Raw genomic sequence first — 18325 nt, forward strand, 5'->3', positions numbered from 1 at the left:
TCCATTTTGACCTCAAATTTTCTAGTTGGATTTTTCTTTCCAGCTTGTCTCTTGGCTCAGGCAGAAGACCCTGAGGGCAAAGCATCCCCAGATGGGAAGGAAACTATCTCCGCCAGCAGGAAGGACTGCCTTAAGCCAGCAAGACCCTGCCGGTGACTCCAACACAGTGATCAGTTTGACCTTCACTGCCCACCTGCACGCAGTCACTCACCTTTGCCCCACATTTTCCTTACTTCCTAAACCTGAAGTATTTTCAGCATGTTGAAGAGTCTTTCAGCTTCTAGTCAGCTGTCTTCCCACTGCTGACCTCACTGAAACAAATTCCTTTCTTGTTTCACCACCACTCGTGTCTCTTCCATTGGATTTTGTCAGCGGTGAGTGGCCAAACCTGGTCTGTTGGGGATCCCCGGAGCCAGGTGCTCTTGTACCCTGCATGCCGGCCACAGGCTGATCCACAGTACTTGTTTCCAGAGGTCAACTTCCCTGAATAAGGAAGACTGCTCTTTCAGAATTCGAGCTACATGAACTTCAATGACTTCAGTTCAGCCTTGTGACTAAATTATACCTCATGTCCTCTTCTGGAAATGAAACAGTATACAAAGCAACATTGCCTTCTGTCCCACACACCCATAAAAACTCTGGACCGGGCTCGATTGCATGTAACAGTCCCAAAAGCTGGAGAATTCCTTGTAAGCAGCAACTCTGGCTCATTTCTGTTTGAATCCCCCACATCTAGTGGGATATCAGGCTACTTATTTGTTGAATAGATACCTTCTTACTTAAGCTAGTGAAAAATGGAAGAAAGGGAGTTTACAAGCACGTATTCTTTAGAAATGTCGCTCTCATAATGGTGGTCCTTCGTTGAATGCCTATACATTCCAGGCACTTCACTTAGATATTTTCCTAATCTTCAGAATGTCAAAAGTTAGATATTCCCTCTCTTAATAAACAAGGACACTAAGACACAAAGAGGTCAAAATATCTCACTCCAGATCCCCCAGCCAGGACGTGAGACACTAATTCTCTTCTCAGCTAGTCAAAACTACATCACAATAGCTGGGTGCGCCACTGCATAAGATATCAGAACCCAAAGAAAGAAAAGATGCTGGCATTCCTTATTTACTTCAGGAAGAATTAACTAGTAGCCCACAACATAGACAGAACCAGTTTCTTACCTGTAAAATAGTTTCACAGATGGCGGTATATTCAATTTCACGCTTAAGCAGACAGCTCAGCTCTCCAATTATGTCCCCACTGGTACAGTATTCTGTAAACATGGTTTGGGAAACTCTATCCGACTTTAGGCTACTGTCTATTCCGAAGGTAGGAGGTGAGCTATGCAACTGCAAAGGGAAATACAAAATGAAAAAATCCTTGACCAAATCGTAGGAACTCCCACTGTTTCCTGCAATTATTAACAATGGAAGGAAAAGATTCTTTATGAAAGCTTTTAGATGTGAAATAGGTATTAAGGTTTCAAAAAAAAAAAAAATCACAGTTTCTTTCACGTTTCAATTCTCCAAGGGAAGGATTGTTTCTAATCTTTATCTTTACAGATTACCCCATTTACAACTTTCTACCCACGAAATCCCACCAAAAATTCTGATTGCAGTCTGCAACTAATGCGCCCACCCACTCCGAGTCTATTAGAAAGCCTTATCATAATGGGCTATTGCCTTGGGTGGAAAAAGACCTTTGATTGCATGGGTGCAGAAATCAGATGCCATGAATTAATATGCCGCCAAACCAAGCCATGATTTCCGCCAACCTTATCGTCCTTTAAAATGCTTAAGAAAAATTTCCATGGGGGGCACCTGGCTGGCTCAATCCATGGAGTGTGTGACTCTTGATCTCAGGGTCTTGAGTTTGAGCCCCATGTTGACTAGAGATTACTTTAAAAAAATAATAATTTCCATGGGCCATCAACAGAAAAAGTTTTTAGGGTGAATACAGGAAGATTGAGTCACTTCAGGAAAAGAATGGATAGGCATGGATGGGGGAAATAAGAAAGCTATCAGATTTCAGGAGGAAGCTGCAGGAATCAACCAGAAGGATTACAGAATTTTTCAGAAAGTATATTTGTGAACATCAAAGAGGAAGGCTATTGTTCAGGAAACAAGAAACAGGGAACAAAGGGTCACTGAAGTTGCTGTGAAACTGCCCCCAGTGATTACCATTCAGATATTTAGAGGCATTCATGCTTCAAAGGCCTTGACATTTGTCTAATTTAATTTTGAATGCAATTCAAAGACTCTTTGAGCAACGAAGAATATCTCTGCTCTTTACAAACCAAGAAAAGAAGGTAACATCTACAGGCAGAATTTAAAGAAGTCCTTCCAAGATTCCTGTCTCTTCGTTATTCAATCAAACATTAATCTAGGTAATGCTGGGAAAGGGCTTTGCAGATGGAATGAAGGTCACTAATCAGCAGACTTTAAAGAGATGATTCTGGATTATCCTGGTGGGCCAATGTAATCAATCACAAGGGCCCTCAAAAGTAGAAAAGGAAGTAGAATTGATCAGAGAGATGTGGCATCAAGAGAGGAATTGCCTGTACTTGGGCTCTGAGATGAGTATCTGCCTGCAAGGATAGAGGAGGAGCTCTGGGAGCTGGAGGTGGGTCCCAGCTGAGAGGATGCAAAGAAGCAAGGAGTCTGTCCTATAGCCGTAAGGAACTAGATTCTACCAACAACCTCAAAGAATCTGGATATGGATTCTGCCCTTGGAGCTTCCAGAAGGGAACATTGCCCTGCTGACCCTTTGATATTGGCCTTGTGAGACTCAAGCAGAGAAACCAGGACTGCTGAACTAAGAACTCTGAGATAATCAATCTAAGCCACTAAATGTATGCTGAGTTGCTATGGCAGCAATTGAACACTAACATAGCATCTTCAGCCCAAATACTGTTGGACTTATTCTTTAAGAAGACTTAACTAGGCCAGTAATTGCAGGAAAATTCCCCAAAGGAAAATATATGTTGCAGCTCTTAAATGTTAGAGTTGACATATCTAATAAATGCAGGTAGCAGTGTATTTTTGTTATGACCTTGTCTTGACCTTTTACTGTGTGCCCTTGGGAGACAAGTGAATTCATTTCTCTGTGCACCAGTTTTCCCATGTGAAAAGTAAGGCTGTTATAAGGATTGAATGTCATAATATATTGCCATTTTGACCACCCTTTAAAAAATTACAACTAACTTCTTCATCTGTCAATCATTTCTAACATACTGTATATTTAACTTATTTATTTTGCGCATTGTCCCATCTCCTTCCATGCCTCTATTAGAAAGTAAGCTCTAAGAAGGCAGGGATTTTTGTCTGTTTTGTCAATTCCGTGCCTAGAATGAGCAGTGCCTGCTGCAGTGTAGTAATGAAGTAAACATTTGTTGAGTGAATAAGTGAACGAATGAACAGCACCAGACATTTAATAAGTGCTACACGTGTGTTAGTATTATCATATACTTATCAAAATAGTTCATTTCCATGATCAGTTGGATATTTTTAAGGTCTGAAATACCCCTTCTAAAAATAGAAAGCCAAATATATTATGTGCACTATAATGAGGGTTGTCACTTCTTTTTTTTTTATTTTTTTTAAAGATTTTATTTATTTATTCGACAGAAATAGAGACAGCCAGTGAGAGAGGGAACACAAGCACGGGGAGTGGGAGAGGAAGAAGCAGGCTCATAGCGGAGGAGCCTGATGTGGGGCTCGATCCCATAACGCCGGCATCACGCCCTAAGCCGAAGGCAGACGCTTAACCGCTGTGCCACCCAGGCGCCCCTGAGGGTTGTCACTTCTGAGCATCATTTAGGACCTAGGAATTATTTGGGCCATAAGCTGGGGCTCACCCATGTATTCTACTAGCATTCAGACTCCAAAGGATTCTTTTTTTTTTTTTTTTATAGATTTTATTTATTTATTTGACAGAGATAGGGACAGCCAGTGAGAGAGGGAACACAAGCAGGGGAAGCGGGAGAGGAAGAAGCAGGCTCCCAGCAGAAGAGCCTGACGTGGGTCTTGATCCCAGAACACCGGGATCACACCCTGAGCCGAAGGCAGACGCCCAACGACTGAGCCACCCAGGCGCCCCCAAAGGATTCTTGTTCTCCATACTCTACTAACATCTTTCTCTCTCTGGTCACCAAAAGTCTCCTATTGGTTAGGTGAAGCTGTATTTTCAATCCTCATTCTATTTGACCTCTGTAGGGATCTGACATTGCAGTCCATCCCCTTATTCTTGACTCTCATTTCCTTTAGCTAACTCAACCATTCCAAGTATTGGGTTCCTTATCTGAACTTCATGGAAAAGACCACTTCCTCCTGGGATTGCTGAGAGGAATAAGTAATGACTACAAAAGCGTTTTGTTAAATCGGAAGCACCTTTCAGATATTCAGCTGTAGTGTTCACTCTGAGCAGAAATTGTTTCATTTAGAAATTATGTTAAAAATTTAAAACTTTCAAGGCATCTGGGTGGCTCAGTTAGTTAAGCATCCAACTCTTGATTTCAGCTCAGGTCATGATCTCAGGGTCCTGGGATTGAGCCCCAGTCCGGGCTCCATGGTCAGCATGGAGTCTATTTGAGTTTCTCTCCCTTTGCACTCCCCCTGCCCAGTCACGCTCATGCTCTCTCTCTCTCTCTCTCTCAAAATAAATAAATAAATCTTTAAAAAAGAATTTAAAACTTTCCTGGTTCCTAAATTTCTCCTTATGTTAAAATCATATATTTCAAAATACATTTTCAGTAAAAAGTAAATAGTCTCTTACAATTGCCATTCCTGAAATAATTAAGTAGATTCCTTGTGGCATTTCACCTTCTCTACAAATGACATCTCCATAGTCAAAATAGGCAAGTTTGGCTCTCTCCTGTGAGAAAAATAAAAAGGGAGTCAACACAAAGTTTTCAGTCTACTCTTCTAAATAGAAATAAGGTTTTTAAAGCTAAAATGGCTTTCAAGTAGGAAAAAAAAAACCCACAAATTATATTCTTTGGTTTGTTAATTAATTATAACATGCTGACGTACCTCATCATTTTTTTTAAAAGAAAGGGACAAGCAAGCAAACTGTAGACTTTATGATTAGCACCAGGCACAGTGACTGGTGGAAACATCCGATAAATGATGAGTTGAATAGATGTTTATAATAAACTGTGATACTTCTGACAAAGGAGACAGAGACAGGATGCTCAGGAAAAATCCAGGAAGTCCACAGGACCCTGTCTTGGATGTCCAGGGAAGACTTTAAAGAGGAAGGAATAGCTAAGCTGAGGCCTGAAGGAGGGTTAACAGGTAGCCAGGATACAATGAGTTGAACATCATTCAGGGCAGAGGGTTCAGTATATGCAAAGACCCAGAGGCAAATAGAACATCTGCACTTGGGGTAACCACAGAAGATGCAGTAGGTCTTAGACACAGAGGGGTGGGGACCAGGACTGGGTTATCAATTAGGCTTCAATAGGCATAGTGTGTAGGATTCCCAATACTTTAGGGACTCACAACAACATTCTGGTTTCTTCTAAAATCAGAAGGGAATAAAACAACTTCTGGTAGAGGAAAATGTTTTAATACTAAAACATTTAATACTAAATATTCCTCTTTATACTAACACAGTCATAAAGTATAATTTTTTGTACTTTTTGATGGGGGAAGAGGCCCACTACGGCAAATGTGCCAGGGCTCATGAAAGTTATCATGCAGCCCCAGTGAAGTAAGGACTGGAGAGGAGAGCCAGAGCCAGAGCCAGACCTTGAACGGTCTCATAGGCACATTAAAGAGTTTGGGCTTTTTCCCAAAACCAAGGAGGAGCCACTGACGGGTTTGTAACAGGAAAATCAGGGGGACAGATTTGCATTTTACAAAGATATGTAGGAAACATATTTCTAAATCATTCATAGTGGTCATTTCTAAGTGTGGGCTGAGTGACATGTTTTCACTTTTCACTTCATGTACTTCTGAATTATTTGACAGTGTTGAAACCAGCAGGGATGACTTCACAATGTTTTTTAGAGTCACCTAAAGCCAATTATCCAGCTTATGTATTATTCAGACCTTGGTTTTCTACCATTGACTTCTGGATTATCATTATAGACCATTACGTTTTTAATTAACCACACCAGTTGGAGGATGAAAGAAGGGAGGAGTAGTTTAAATTAACTATTGTAGCTGTGATGGAAACCAAGATTGAAATTATAGTCTACAATAAGGGGTGTTTGTTTTGTTTCCTATGTGGATTTTAGTTAATCACATAATCCCTGGATTGTCCCTAATGAGAATAATGCCTGTGTGTTTCCAATTCATCACAGTTTTTATCCTGGTAAAATCTGATTGAAATGGCTATCAAGAACCAACACATTAAGGAAAGGGTGCACTTAGACTGATGGAAGAGGGTAAAGAACGTCAACAGCCTTGCAGAGGTATGGCAAGTTAGGGACGGGAAGAAGTTTGTACCCCAGTGACAGGTTCACCTCAGGTGTCTGTAAATCACTAATTTATAGTTATCTTCTCATTGGTTTCCCATTCCTTCCCATTCACTGCCAAATGGTTAATTACACTTGTGAAAATTACTACCTATAAAGAACCAAATTCTAATTTTATCTTAAATTGGATTTTGACAAAACTAAGCAGAAAACAAATTATAAGAAACCCTTTTGAGATACCTTCTTCCCAGTCCAAGCCCACCTTCCACTCCCATTTTTTTGAGATCTATTTCCCTAACTAACCCCTATGGCCCCTGGCCATCCCATCAGGTTTCCTTCTCCTTCTTGCAGCCACACTTGTACTTGCCAAAGCAGAACATCAGATCCAAGCTAAGCCAGGTAGGTTTCTCTCTCAAGAATTTGAACTGAGAGACAAAGAGCCTGGGAATTGAGAATTGAGCCATGATATCCAAGTGCTAAAAGAAAGGTCCACAGATGCCCATCAATGATATTCCTGAGCTGGCCTGAATCCCACCTTACATGGCTAGTAGCTAACTGTTTCTTAGCAGCGTCTATACACCCCATTGTCTTTTCAGTCAACTTCCCCTTTGCTTAAACTAGTTCAAGTTGGGGCTCCTGGGTGGCTCAGTCGTTAAGTGTCTGCCTTCGGTTCAGGGCGTGATCCTGGCGTTCTGGAATCGAGCCTCGCATCGGGCTCCTCTGCTGGGAGCCTGCTTCTTCCTCTTCCACTCCCCTGCTTGTGTTCCCTCCCTCGCTGGCTGTCTCTCTCTCTCTCAAATGAATAAATAAAATCTTAAAAAAAAAAAAAAACTAGTTCGAGTAAGCTTTTGTTAATTTCAAGCAAAGAAGTCTTTTTTTTTTCAAGATTTTATTTATTTATTTGAGAGAGAGAGAGAGGGAGCATGAGTGGGGGGAGGGGCAGAGGGAAAAGAAGATGCATCACTAAGCAGGAAACCCGATGTGGGGCTCAATCCCAGGACCTGGGGATCATGACCTGAGCTGAAGGCAGACACCTAACCGACTGAACCACCCAGGCACCCCACAACCAAAGGAGTCTTAATTCAAGTAAGCTTGATATCAATTTCAAAAGAAAAAATTCAAAAGTTTCTGGCATGAAGAAAACATTAATATAGCAAAAAAGGAATCAACTATTGAAAGCTCAGTAGAATCTCATTATGATTTCTGTCTTTCTAGAAAAGAAGGAAAATGTTCTCATTATGGACAGATGCCTTATATATCTATGTACCTAGATCACAAAGTATGGTACAACCGGATTTGTGGTAAAGCAAACACCATTCTTTGTCACAGAGTTTTCCCGATTCTACAAATCTAACAGAGGTTTTAACAGGTTGAGAAAGTTATAAACCTTATAATTCATACAAGAGCCACTTAAAACCAATGCCACAAACTGGTATCTATGAGTCACATCTAATCCAAGGATGTACTTTGTTTGGCCTGCATGGTATTTTCAAAATTTTGAGTTCATGCCAAATTTTTAAAATTTGGAAATTTCACATAAAAATTCAGATCTATGGCTTTTCTTTAAAAAAAAAATCTGACTGCTACATTATTAAATCTAATGGTCAATTTTCAATCTTCATCTTATTTGATCTCAGCCTCATTTGACATAGTTGCTTATGTTCTCCTTTATGAAATCTTTTCTGCACTCAGCTTCTGGAACACCACTCTCTTCTAGTTTTCCTCCCACCTGATGGATTACTCCTCAATTCTTCTTTTTTCCCCAGTTTTATTGAGATGTAATTGACACACAGCACTGCTCAAGTTTAAGGTATACAGCATAATGACGCAACATACATATATTATGAAACAATTACCAAAAGTTTAGTTAACATCCATTACCTCATCCAGTTACCAAAAAAATTCTTTTTCTTGTGATCAGAACTTTTAGGATTTAATCTCTTCGCAACTTTCAAATATACCATGCAGCAGTGTCAAATATCTCATCATCATGTCGTACAGCACATTCCTAGCACTCATTTATCTTATAACTTGGAAGTTTGTACCTTTTGACCATCTTCCTTCAATCCCCCTTCCCCCTCTGCCTCTGGTAACCACAAATCTGATCTCTTTTTCTATTCTTTTCACTAATTCCTCCTCTTCTCCCCTCTAAATGTTGGATAGCCCAGGACTCAATCCTTGGATGTCCATAATGATTCCTTAAATTATGTCATCAAGTCTCTATGCGGACAACTCCAAAATCTCTATCTCCCATTTGGCCTCCCATTTGAATTCCAGTCACATATCCTACTGCCTACTCAGCATCTTCATTTGGCTGTTTAATGGCTTTCTCAAATTTAAGTCATTCAGAATTGAATGCTTGTGCCCTCCATATAAATCTTCTCTTCTCCATCTAAGTCAACAGAAACTCCATTCTATTTTCAGACTAAAATTCCAGAACTCATCCTCTCTCTCTAACACTCCTTGCATCACACCTATCAGCTCTACCTTCGAAATACATCAAGGCCACTTACCACTTGCTCTAATCAAAGTCACCATCCCCTCTTGCCTCCATTACAGTCATCATCTCCCTGGCTTGCCCTTGTCCCCTTACAGCCTATTCTGAACATAGCAGCAAGGTGGTAATTTTTAAATGTAAGTTAGATCATATCACTTCTTCGTTCAAAAACTTTCGTAAGTTCCCATTTAATTCAGAGTAAAAAAAAGCCAAAGTCCTGGCCTACAGAGTTGTACAAACTCAGGCTCTACGACTACTCCAACTTCGGCCCCTGCCATCATTGCTTCTGCCAAGGGGCTTTGGGGATGTTCCTTAAACAAACCGAGCACACTCCACACCAGCGCTTTGCACTTGCCTGGAATGCTCTTCTCCCAGATCATCTCCCTGGTATGCAACTGCTTGCAGATCTCTCTTCAAATGTCACCTTATTAGAGCAGTCTTCCCTAATGGCCCCATATAAACTAGCTCCCGAACTCTATTCCCTTTTCTCCCTTTCTCTCCATAGCATTGACAATCATCTAATAGACTATATGTTTGTGTGTTGGTGTGTTTATTGTCCAACTCTAGCCATATAATGTAAAATCCAAAGCAGGGACTTCATTTACTTTGTTCACAGGCATTATCCCCAAACCTGAAACAGTCTCCTACACAAAGAGGATATTCAATAAATATTTCTTGAAAGAGTCCAAATTCCAATAACAGCACTCAGCTGACTTTAGACAGACCATGAACTCTGGAATATACCACAGTTCTCACTGCTCCCTATAATACTATACAGAGCTTGTTTTACTTTTATATCATCTGCCTGGACTGTATAGTAATTTAAACTTGAGACCTTTGCTCTAAAAAAAGTATTTTCCGGAGGGTGTATCTAGAAGTCCAGAACTCTACAACATAAAATAAGATGAGATTGGTAATAATCAGGTCGCACAGATAAGCTTATCCTAAGCAGATGAGCCATTGTGAAAAATCATCTTTGCCCTGTAGGCTCACAATGAAATCTACGCTTCTGGATCGTGCTGGGCCTCCATTTTGGCTTACCCTTTATTGGCCATCACAGGATTCTTGCTTGGAATATGCTTTTTGTTAGTCTTGTATTATGGAGTGGAAAATAATTATCATCAAACCTGAGCCAGAATAGAAGACAGACTCTTTACCTTGAAGAACTCAATGAGAACATCTTTATTTTCCAGCCAAACAATATTATGAAGATATTTGTCAGGAGTAGGCGGTGGGATTGCCATTGGAAAGTTATTTAGTGCTTTTATTTTTGCAAGGAATACCTGAAAACAAACAATTAAAATAATGGTGATCAGATCCTGTGATGGAAAAGGGACAGTAGGTAAAAATTAAGGAAATCTAACCAAAACTGTTACGTAAATTTATTTTTATTTTTATTCACAGTTTCTCTCACCTTACTTGAATTATCCTCTAACCTTTATTGGTCCTATTCTTCCCTTAACTCATTGAATTTATGAATTGATATGTTAACTCAATTTGAATTTATTATCTTAATAATTCAGTTAACACTGTAAGTCACTGTGTCTTAATTTCAAATCATCTAAACTTCACAGTTATCACAGTACAATTTAACGCCACATTTTCTCAAATCTTTTTCATATGTATGAGAAGCATATCTATGCTTCTCTAAATTCTTCTTATTTTGAAGGATATGGTTTCAGCTTTGTGGGCTCTCAGAAACCTTCTCTGACTTCCCCCACCAGGTAAGAGATAATCACTTGTCTGCCTTATTCCCATGACATCCCCTATAGCTCTCCCTATGGAACTGATTACATTATAGTATTATTATTTTTACTTATCTGCCTTACCCTCCTATTATGTAACTTCTGTTGATTGGATGAATAAAGGACTAAACGAAAGAACAAGGAAGAGCCCATAGACTTTGGGGGCATTGTTGTATTAAGTATTCCAATCTCCTCAAGAGCCCATGGCACATAGTGGGTATTCAACATATATTTACTCAGTTAAATTGAATTAGCTAGCTAACTCCTATGACTATCTCCCTATGACTTGGAGGATAATTATATCTCTTTGGCTGACAATTAGGCAATCAGTATGCATTCAGTAAGTAAATATTGAATGATTGATTTACCCATTACCTTTCTAAACAAACCTATAGGAAAAAAAAAATATCTCTCTTCCTAAGGGCTGTTATTTATTTATTTTAATTAATGGGTATCAAGCATTCAATTCAATCTTATATAGCCTTCAAAGTGGTAAGTGAAAAAATAGAATAGAAAAAACAGTGTGTGTAGAGGCATAACTTAAAGAATACTGTAAAGTAGCCCTTTTCTTCTGTCTGTCAGACACTAAGGAGAAATCATATTACCCATTTAGTCCTTTGCCATGATTAATTAGTCTAAAGAGATAGAGCCTTAAAGAGGAAAGCTGTCCTGTCCCACACCCACTTCCCTTTGGGGACCATGGAGAGGGGACTATGTCCTGGGAATGACCAGAAGCACAGTGCATGTGACACTTGTCTGGGAGCTGCCAGTGATAAGGAAAAACATGTGACACCCCAAAGCAGCTAATCAGTGGGCAACACAGACAGAACGTGGGACCAGAACTTCCATGTTTCTGCCTTATGCTAGGAAACAGATTCTTGCAAAGGATAGAAAGAACAATCATATTTGCATAAATACACAGTCTAGATGGTAGATGAGATAGAGTGATAGCATTAAATATTAACCATGTTTTCCTCTGTCTTATGTTCCTATTTTTTTTTTGCAAACACATATATCATTTTTCAAAAGTCTGTTTATCAACTAACCATGATGGTGTCTTTCCTGCTCCTCTCCTCTCAGTACTGCCCCCTCCCTTGATCCCCACCAACACACACAAATGCATGCATACACGCACAAGCTGATCTCTCCCTACCATGTTAACATTATGTGATTCCCACCTCCCTTGCCACAGCTGCTAGGACTGGGCAGTGCACATTCTACCAGTAGATAGAGAAGCAGAAAAATGTAGTTGAGTTTGTAGAGGGAGCCAAAAGAAGATGGCGCAGAGGGCAACCCTGATAGGAAATGGAGAATCTGGGAAACTTTCTAGGTCTGTAGTCAAGTCCCTTCCTCAGGCCTGGCCACATGGTCTGGCTACTGTGGGTTCTGTAAGACACCATGTGTCTTTATAATAAATCCCCCAAGCCCATTTCTTGGCTAAGTCGAACTCAGGTTGGTTTCTTTTACTTGCAACCAAACAGTTTTGACAGGGTAGGTACCAGGTAGCATTGGCGCTAGCTGCCACTGGCATTAACGAAGGCTCTAGGCAAATGGCAGAGTTAACACCTGCTGTAATCTCCCTCACTCATGACACTCTGCTCAAGTAACAATGCAGGCTTGGCTGTTTGTCCCATGGAATCAGCCACATGGAAACTTGCTTTATTACCTTATTCATCTCGATGCCCTCATGTTTATCAATAATGCCTCTTGACCAAAGGAAGGTGAGGTTTTTCAGAGCTTTAGCAATCACACTCCGGATTGCCTGCCTAGTCTTCAAAGCAATGACAACATCACGACCCTCATGCTCTATGAGTCCTGAAGCAAATAAAACGATCAGTAAGCAAACAGTGCGATAAGCTCAATAATAACTAATATTTGTGCAGTGGTTTATAATTTCCAAAGTGTTTACAAAATACCTGTCATTCCTGTTTCATACAGAACTTGGGAGGCCGGGAGGACAAGAGTTATTTTCAACTCCATTTTATGGATGAGAACATTGAAAACTGGCTTCCCCTACCAACTAGGAGAAAATGACTTTCTCTGCCTTATTCCTATGGTATGTCCTACATATCTCCGTTATGGAACTTATTATATTGTGGTATTTTGATTTTTACTTATTTGTCTCACCCTAAATATCGTACAACTTTTGTTGGGTGAACGAATAAATGACTTAATGAAAGAGCCCCTGGACTTCAGCCGGTGGAGCTTTCTGAGATCAAATCACATATCTTGTCCTCTTTAATGAACAAGAAACGTCACGAACTGGACTGTGAGTCAAGACCAAAACTGCATCTCTTTCATCTTTGTACTCCTAACATGGAGCAAAATGCCTGATATCTGGACGGCACTCAAACTTTGTTTTTTTAACTGGCTGGTAAAATGAAGGACAGTGTGATCAGAAACATAGGTCAGTGGAGCACTTGTCTCTTGATCTTGGGGTTGTGTGTTCGAGCCCCACGTTGGATGTGGAACCTACTTAAAATTTAAAATTTTTTTTTATAAAAGGAACTTAGGTTTCAATGTCAAGTACACCTGGGCTGGAGATCTAGCTCACCTCTTACCACCCACATAATTTCAGGCAAGTTAACCTTTCTAAACCTCAGCTTCATTATCTATGAGATGAAGATGATAATAGTATTTGCCTCATAGAGTCATCATAAGGATTAAATGAGATAATGCATACAAATCTGTTAACACAGTTCCTGACATAATTAACATTTGACAATCAGTTGTAGTAAACATTTGGGAACAGACACTCCCTTCTACAGGACTGAATCAAGAGCACTCTATAATATTCCGTACTAATCTAAGAGCATAATATGAGACAGCAGCTTCTAGGCCCCTAATCTTTAAAAGCACAGAAATAAAAATCTTCCTATATGTAAAAGCAACCTGAGACAGAGCCAAAATTTCTGGCATATTGTCTCCAAATTCACAATTTCATTCATTCATTCAATTGATTTGGAAAGTATGATCCTTATAAATCCATAAGGCATCTTATAATGTGGTTATGAATACAAAGTGGTTTTACTTGATTTCTTTTATAATAAATTCCCTTTATGCCAGGCTCTCTCCCAGATACTTTTGCATACACGAGAGCCTGGCCTGCAGCCCCTTACAAGGAAGACAGACCCAAGAAGCTTTGAATAAAATCCTAGGACTCCTGCTGTGTGCTTCAACTCAAGCAGAGTGATCATAAATGCTCAAGAAATGACATCCCTTGTAGCCCCACATTCCTGAGTATCCTTGCAAGCAAAGTAAAACAAAACAAAAACACCCTTTGTCAAATGTAATCATCATGTGTCTTTTTCTTACAACTTTAAGGAATCTGTTCTTGCCACTTTAATACACTTTCTACCCTCCTAAATCTTTCCTCTATGTTCCTGTAGCAAGTACAAGCCTTCTCTAACTTGATGCAATTATCCATTGATATTCTTATACTCTCCACCGGGCTCTGCATTTTCGGCATACCTGGCCTATTGCATGCATTCAATAAATGCTTGTTGAATGAATAAATGAGTAATTGAAGGAAAGTAGGAACTTGTCTTCCCTCGGTTAAATTATGGGATAATAAGGTGTGATTTCAGGAAATCAGATACTCCCAACTACCTACCTAGTTCTTTGACAGCATCTCGCTTGTTGGTTTCCAAAATTTCATATAATTTCTGTAAAAAGTTAAGAAAGGCATTAATTTGTTATTACACCAACTGCATGTCTGGCTTTAAAATCTGAGAAAAAGAAGAAATCCCACTTAGTTTATGATGTGGGGGAGATGTTTAACTCGATTCTTCTCTCTGTGTCGATTCTGCTGCTTTCCCCGTGCTCCTACTCATATTACAATGAATAGTGTGCAGTCAGTAGCTTGCATAACTACTGGACCCAGCCTTTCTCAGAAAAGATTAGTGTGCATTCCGTTGTGCACCAAGGAGAATTCTCACAGACAGAGCTCTGTCAAGAGAGAGCCAAGTGAGCTGCTGTTTGGGCAGCCAGTCTATCAGGAGCATAAAAACAAGGAGAATAATTAGAAACAATGGTATTGATTAGTTCATGTTTCCTGGGGATAACTCCTGACATAAGTAAGAAATAGCTCTTCTCCAGGGCTAACCGTGGTTTAGGCTGCGTTCAATCACACAATGGGTATTGGTCAAATGCCCGCCATGTCCCAGGCACTGCTCTTTGTGGAGCTTATTCTCCAGCTTTAAATCTTTCTGGAGCTTGCACTGGGCCACACCAAAAGCCCTGGCAGCAAACAACCAACAGTTCCCTGGGATCGTCAGGTACAGATGGCTGAAATCCTGTGCCCGAATAACACACAGCAGAGTGTTATTTACAAGGAAGAGTAATAAACACAGTGTTATTTTACTGGCTTGTTTTTTGTGTGTGTGGTTTTTTTTTTTTTAATATTTATCTATCCATTTTAGGGGCTCCTGGGTGGCTCAGTCGGTTAATTATCTGCTTTCAGCTTGGGTTATGATCTTGGGGCCCTGGAGTAGAGCCCCAGGTTGGGCTCCCTGCTCAGTGCTTCTCCCTCTCCCTCTGCCCCTCCCTGTGCTCATGCCCTCTCTTTCTCTCTCTCCCCCTCTGTGCCCCCTCTCGTGCTCTCTCCCTCTTGCTCTATCTCCAATAAATAAAGAAAAATCTTTTTAAAAAAAGATTTACCTATCCATTTTAGAGAGAGAGAGAGTGTGCATTCATGAGCAGGGTGGGGGGGGGGATGGGGAGGGGGAGAGGGAGAGAATCTCCAGCCGACTCCCTACTGAGCACAGAGCCCAACTCAGGGCTCCATCCCAGGACTTTGAGATCATGACCTGAACCAAAATCAAGAGTCTGATGCTTAATCAACTGAATCACCCAGGCACCCCTACTGGCTTGTTATTTAAAGTTTAAGTAGCTAAAGTTAAATTTTTGTTGTTGTTTTGGTCTAGAAAAATCACATGTAATAAATCCCTCATTTTGAATATAAGAATTAGATATACAATTTTTATTAAATCGTTTCTTCTCACCTGACAACACCGAATCAAAATTGGGGAGGTGCCAAATTAATGGCCTGCCCACGGCACCCACACGCCATAGTCCCTCCCTGCTTGCACAGGTATATAGGCAGCTGCAAAGGCCCCCTCAAACCAAACTGCACCGGTAGCAACTCTGTAAAAATGCTATAGGATGACCTGCACGAGAGAGCAGAGGAACCAGCTCCTAGCCACAGATGGAACGGAATCACTAAAGCCTGGGCATACACGTGACTCCTCTAAGTGAGCTGCCACTGGTCAGCTGTTGAACCACGTCACTTTCAGAATAAACACAAGTTTGATATCTAAACACATCTCAGAAAAACATTCAAATCTTTTCCGAAGTCTCCTTTATAAATGCCAAAGGGGAATTCATTTCATCTCTTACACTTTGAGGAAAGCGCCCCCACATGTCGATGCCTTCTTCCAAACTCCTCAAAACACATTACCTCCCGCCACTGACTGCTGCTCTCTTCCCTCCTCTTCCAGTTCCTGAAATCTTTTCTCCTATGAATAGCTCTATCTTCTTTCTGTTGTAGATCCATCTAGACTTTCCGTACGTCTTTTGTCTCCTCTAATAGTCAAAGTAAATCAGCAAGATAGAATTCTGTTGCACATTCGATCCAATAACCAATTCTTCCTTGATAAATCCAGAGAACAGTTCTCTAGCCTATCTATAAAGATGTCATGAAAGATGTTAGATGCCTTGCTAAAATTCAGCTACACTCTTCCTATAGTGGCCCCTGATTATAAAAGAAAATCTTAAAGATATTTAACTTTAATAAAACTTTAATAAAGATATTTAAAAATATCTTTTTACGTTTTTTAGAAATTAAAATTAAGACATTAAGGTAGGTATCTTCACAGCCTCTTTCCCTCTCCTGGATTTAAATAAGGAAAGAGCCTCTCTTTCTTGGCTGAGGGCCTGAGGTAACTAACAGTCGTCATGAAAATTAGGCACAGCAAGCAGAACACATAACCCCCAACCCATTCCTGATTTTATGTATACAGACACAATTGTTAGATCTGGGGCTTTACTAACCAGGATTTAAATTCATTGTCAGATTAAAAATCATGAGTCTCACTTGGGCTGAGAAAACACCCTTCAGCTATTGATACTGTGTTCACTTTGGACCCCTCATCTGCACATCTGAAAATATAGCCAAAAGTCACCAAACATGGGGCAGGAAAAACAGGATGAAAGACAAGAACCAAATGTGACAAGTAGAAGAATGAACCTCAAGGAAGCAGAACTAACATAGGAAACAAAAGAAATTTTAACTAAGGAAATTCAAGGGAATATCACATTTGTTTAAAAAAGAGGTGGGGAACCAGTTTCAATGAAAAGAAGCAATCACAGTACCTGGAGATCAGAAAGTGTTCAATCAAAACAGAGAGAAAATATAATAGATGGGCTGAGTAACAGAATGAACACACCTACAGACTGGATTCAAAACATGGAAAATCAGGCTGGGGGGTTCTCACTGCAAAGATGAAAGACTTGGAAGTTAGGAGAAAACTTGAAACAAGGGCTAAATCCAGAAATTCAAGAATTTGTTTAAAAGGGTGCTGAAAGGAGAAAGCAGAAACCAAGGGGAGGGAATAATCAAAGAGGTGATGAAAGAAAGAGGGCAATCTTCTGATTATGAAAGCTCCAACAAGTGCTACGTGGGATAATTTTTTTTTAATTTTTTTTTTTTAAAGATTTTATTTATTTATTCGACAGAGAGAGAGACAGCCAGCGAGAGAGGGAACACAAGCAGGGGGAGTGGGAGAGGAAGAAGCAGGCTCATAGAGGAAGAGCCTGACGTGGGGCTCGATCCCAGGGATCCAGGATCACGCCCTGAGCCGAAGGCAGACGCTTAACCGCTGTGCCACCCAGACGCCCCTAATTTTTTTATTTTTTAAGTTATGTCTCCCACCCAAGACCCCAAGAAACAAGAGTCCCATGCTCTACCAACTGAGCCAGACACCCTGATAATTTTTTAAAGATTTATTTATTTATTTTAGACCTGTGTGCACTTGAGTGGGGGGAGGGGCAGAATAAGAGAATCCTCGAGCAGACTCCCCCATGAGTGCTGAGCGGGAGATGGGGCTCAACTTCACAATCCTGAGATCATGGCCTGAGCCAAAACCAAGAGGTGGACCCTTAACCAACTGAGCCACCCAGACGCCCCCAAATTTTTTTTAAATCACACCTAAGCATATTCTGGTAAAAATTCAGAACTCCAAGAAGGAAAATCCTATAAGCCTCTAAACAGAGAGAGAAAAAATTCACCTACAAAAGCACAAGTAAAATCAGACTTGTATCATCAAGGCTGAAGACAGATGGCAGTATCTTTAAGAAAATAGTTTTGGACAGTGAAAAGATCAATTATGAGAGCAAAATACAAAGATTTTTGCATGTGTAAGCCCATACATCACCTATGAAAACATTACTTATGCACATAGGCTAGCATGATAAAAAGGAAAGCAAAAAGGAGGCTCACATGGACTCCAGAAAGGGTGGCTGAGGAGCACAAGCTAAAGGAAGAGAGGAAGATAGTTTAAAAAATATTTTTAAATTAATCCATTTGACTGTTTCGTTTAGAAGAGTCTCTTTCAAGTAGTAGATGTTTAATTATATTGATCATATTTCCTTTGTTATGAGTTGAATCAA

The 18325-nt window shown here is 40.2% G+C and overlaps 1 protein-coding gene across 1 annotated transcript in view; it reads right to left on the minus strand.

Moving 5' to 3' along the window:
* The window catches only part of SLC9C2 (solute carrier family 9 member C2 (putative)), a 104138-nt gene that overhangs the window by 18619 nt on the left and 67194 nt on the right, over window positions 1–18325 (minus strand). Inside the window, exons 18-22 of the mRNA XM_048225364.2 lie at window positions 14271–14322; window positions 12324–12472; window positions 10070–10195; window positions 4768–4866; window positions 1176–1343 (exon numbers count right to left, since the gene is read on the minus strand). Of these exons, the coding sequence (XP_048081321.2) occupies window positions 1176–1343; window positions 4768–4866; window positions 10070–10195; window positions 12324–12472; window positions 14271–14322 (594 nt within the window). The remainder of the gene's footprint in view (window positions 1–1175; window positions 1344–4767; window positions 4867–10069; window positions 10196–12323; window positions 12473–14270; window positions 14323–18325) is intronic.

This window comes from Ursus arctos, unplaced genomic scaffold (assembly GCF_023065955.2).
Source record: "Ursus arctos isolate Adak ecotype North America unplaced genomic scaffold, UrsArc2.0 scaffold_2, whole genome shotgun sequence".
In the NCBI taxonomy this organism is placed as follows: Eukaryota; Metazoa; Chordata; class Mammalia; order Carnivora; family Ursidae; genus Ursus; species Ursus arctos.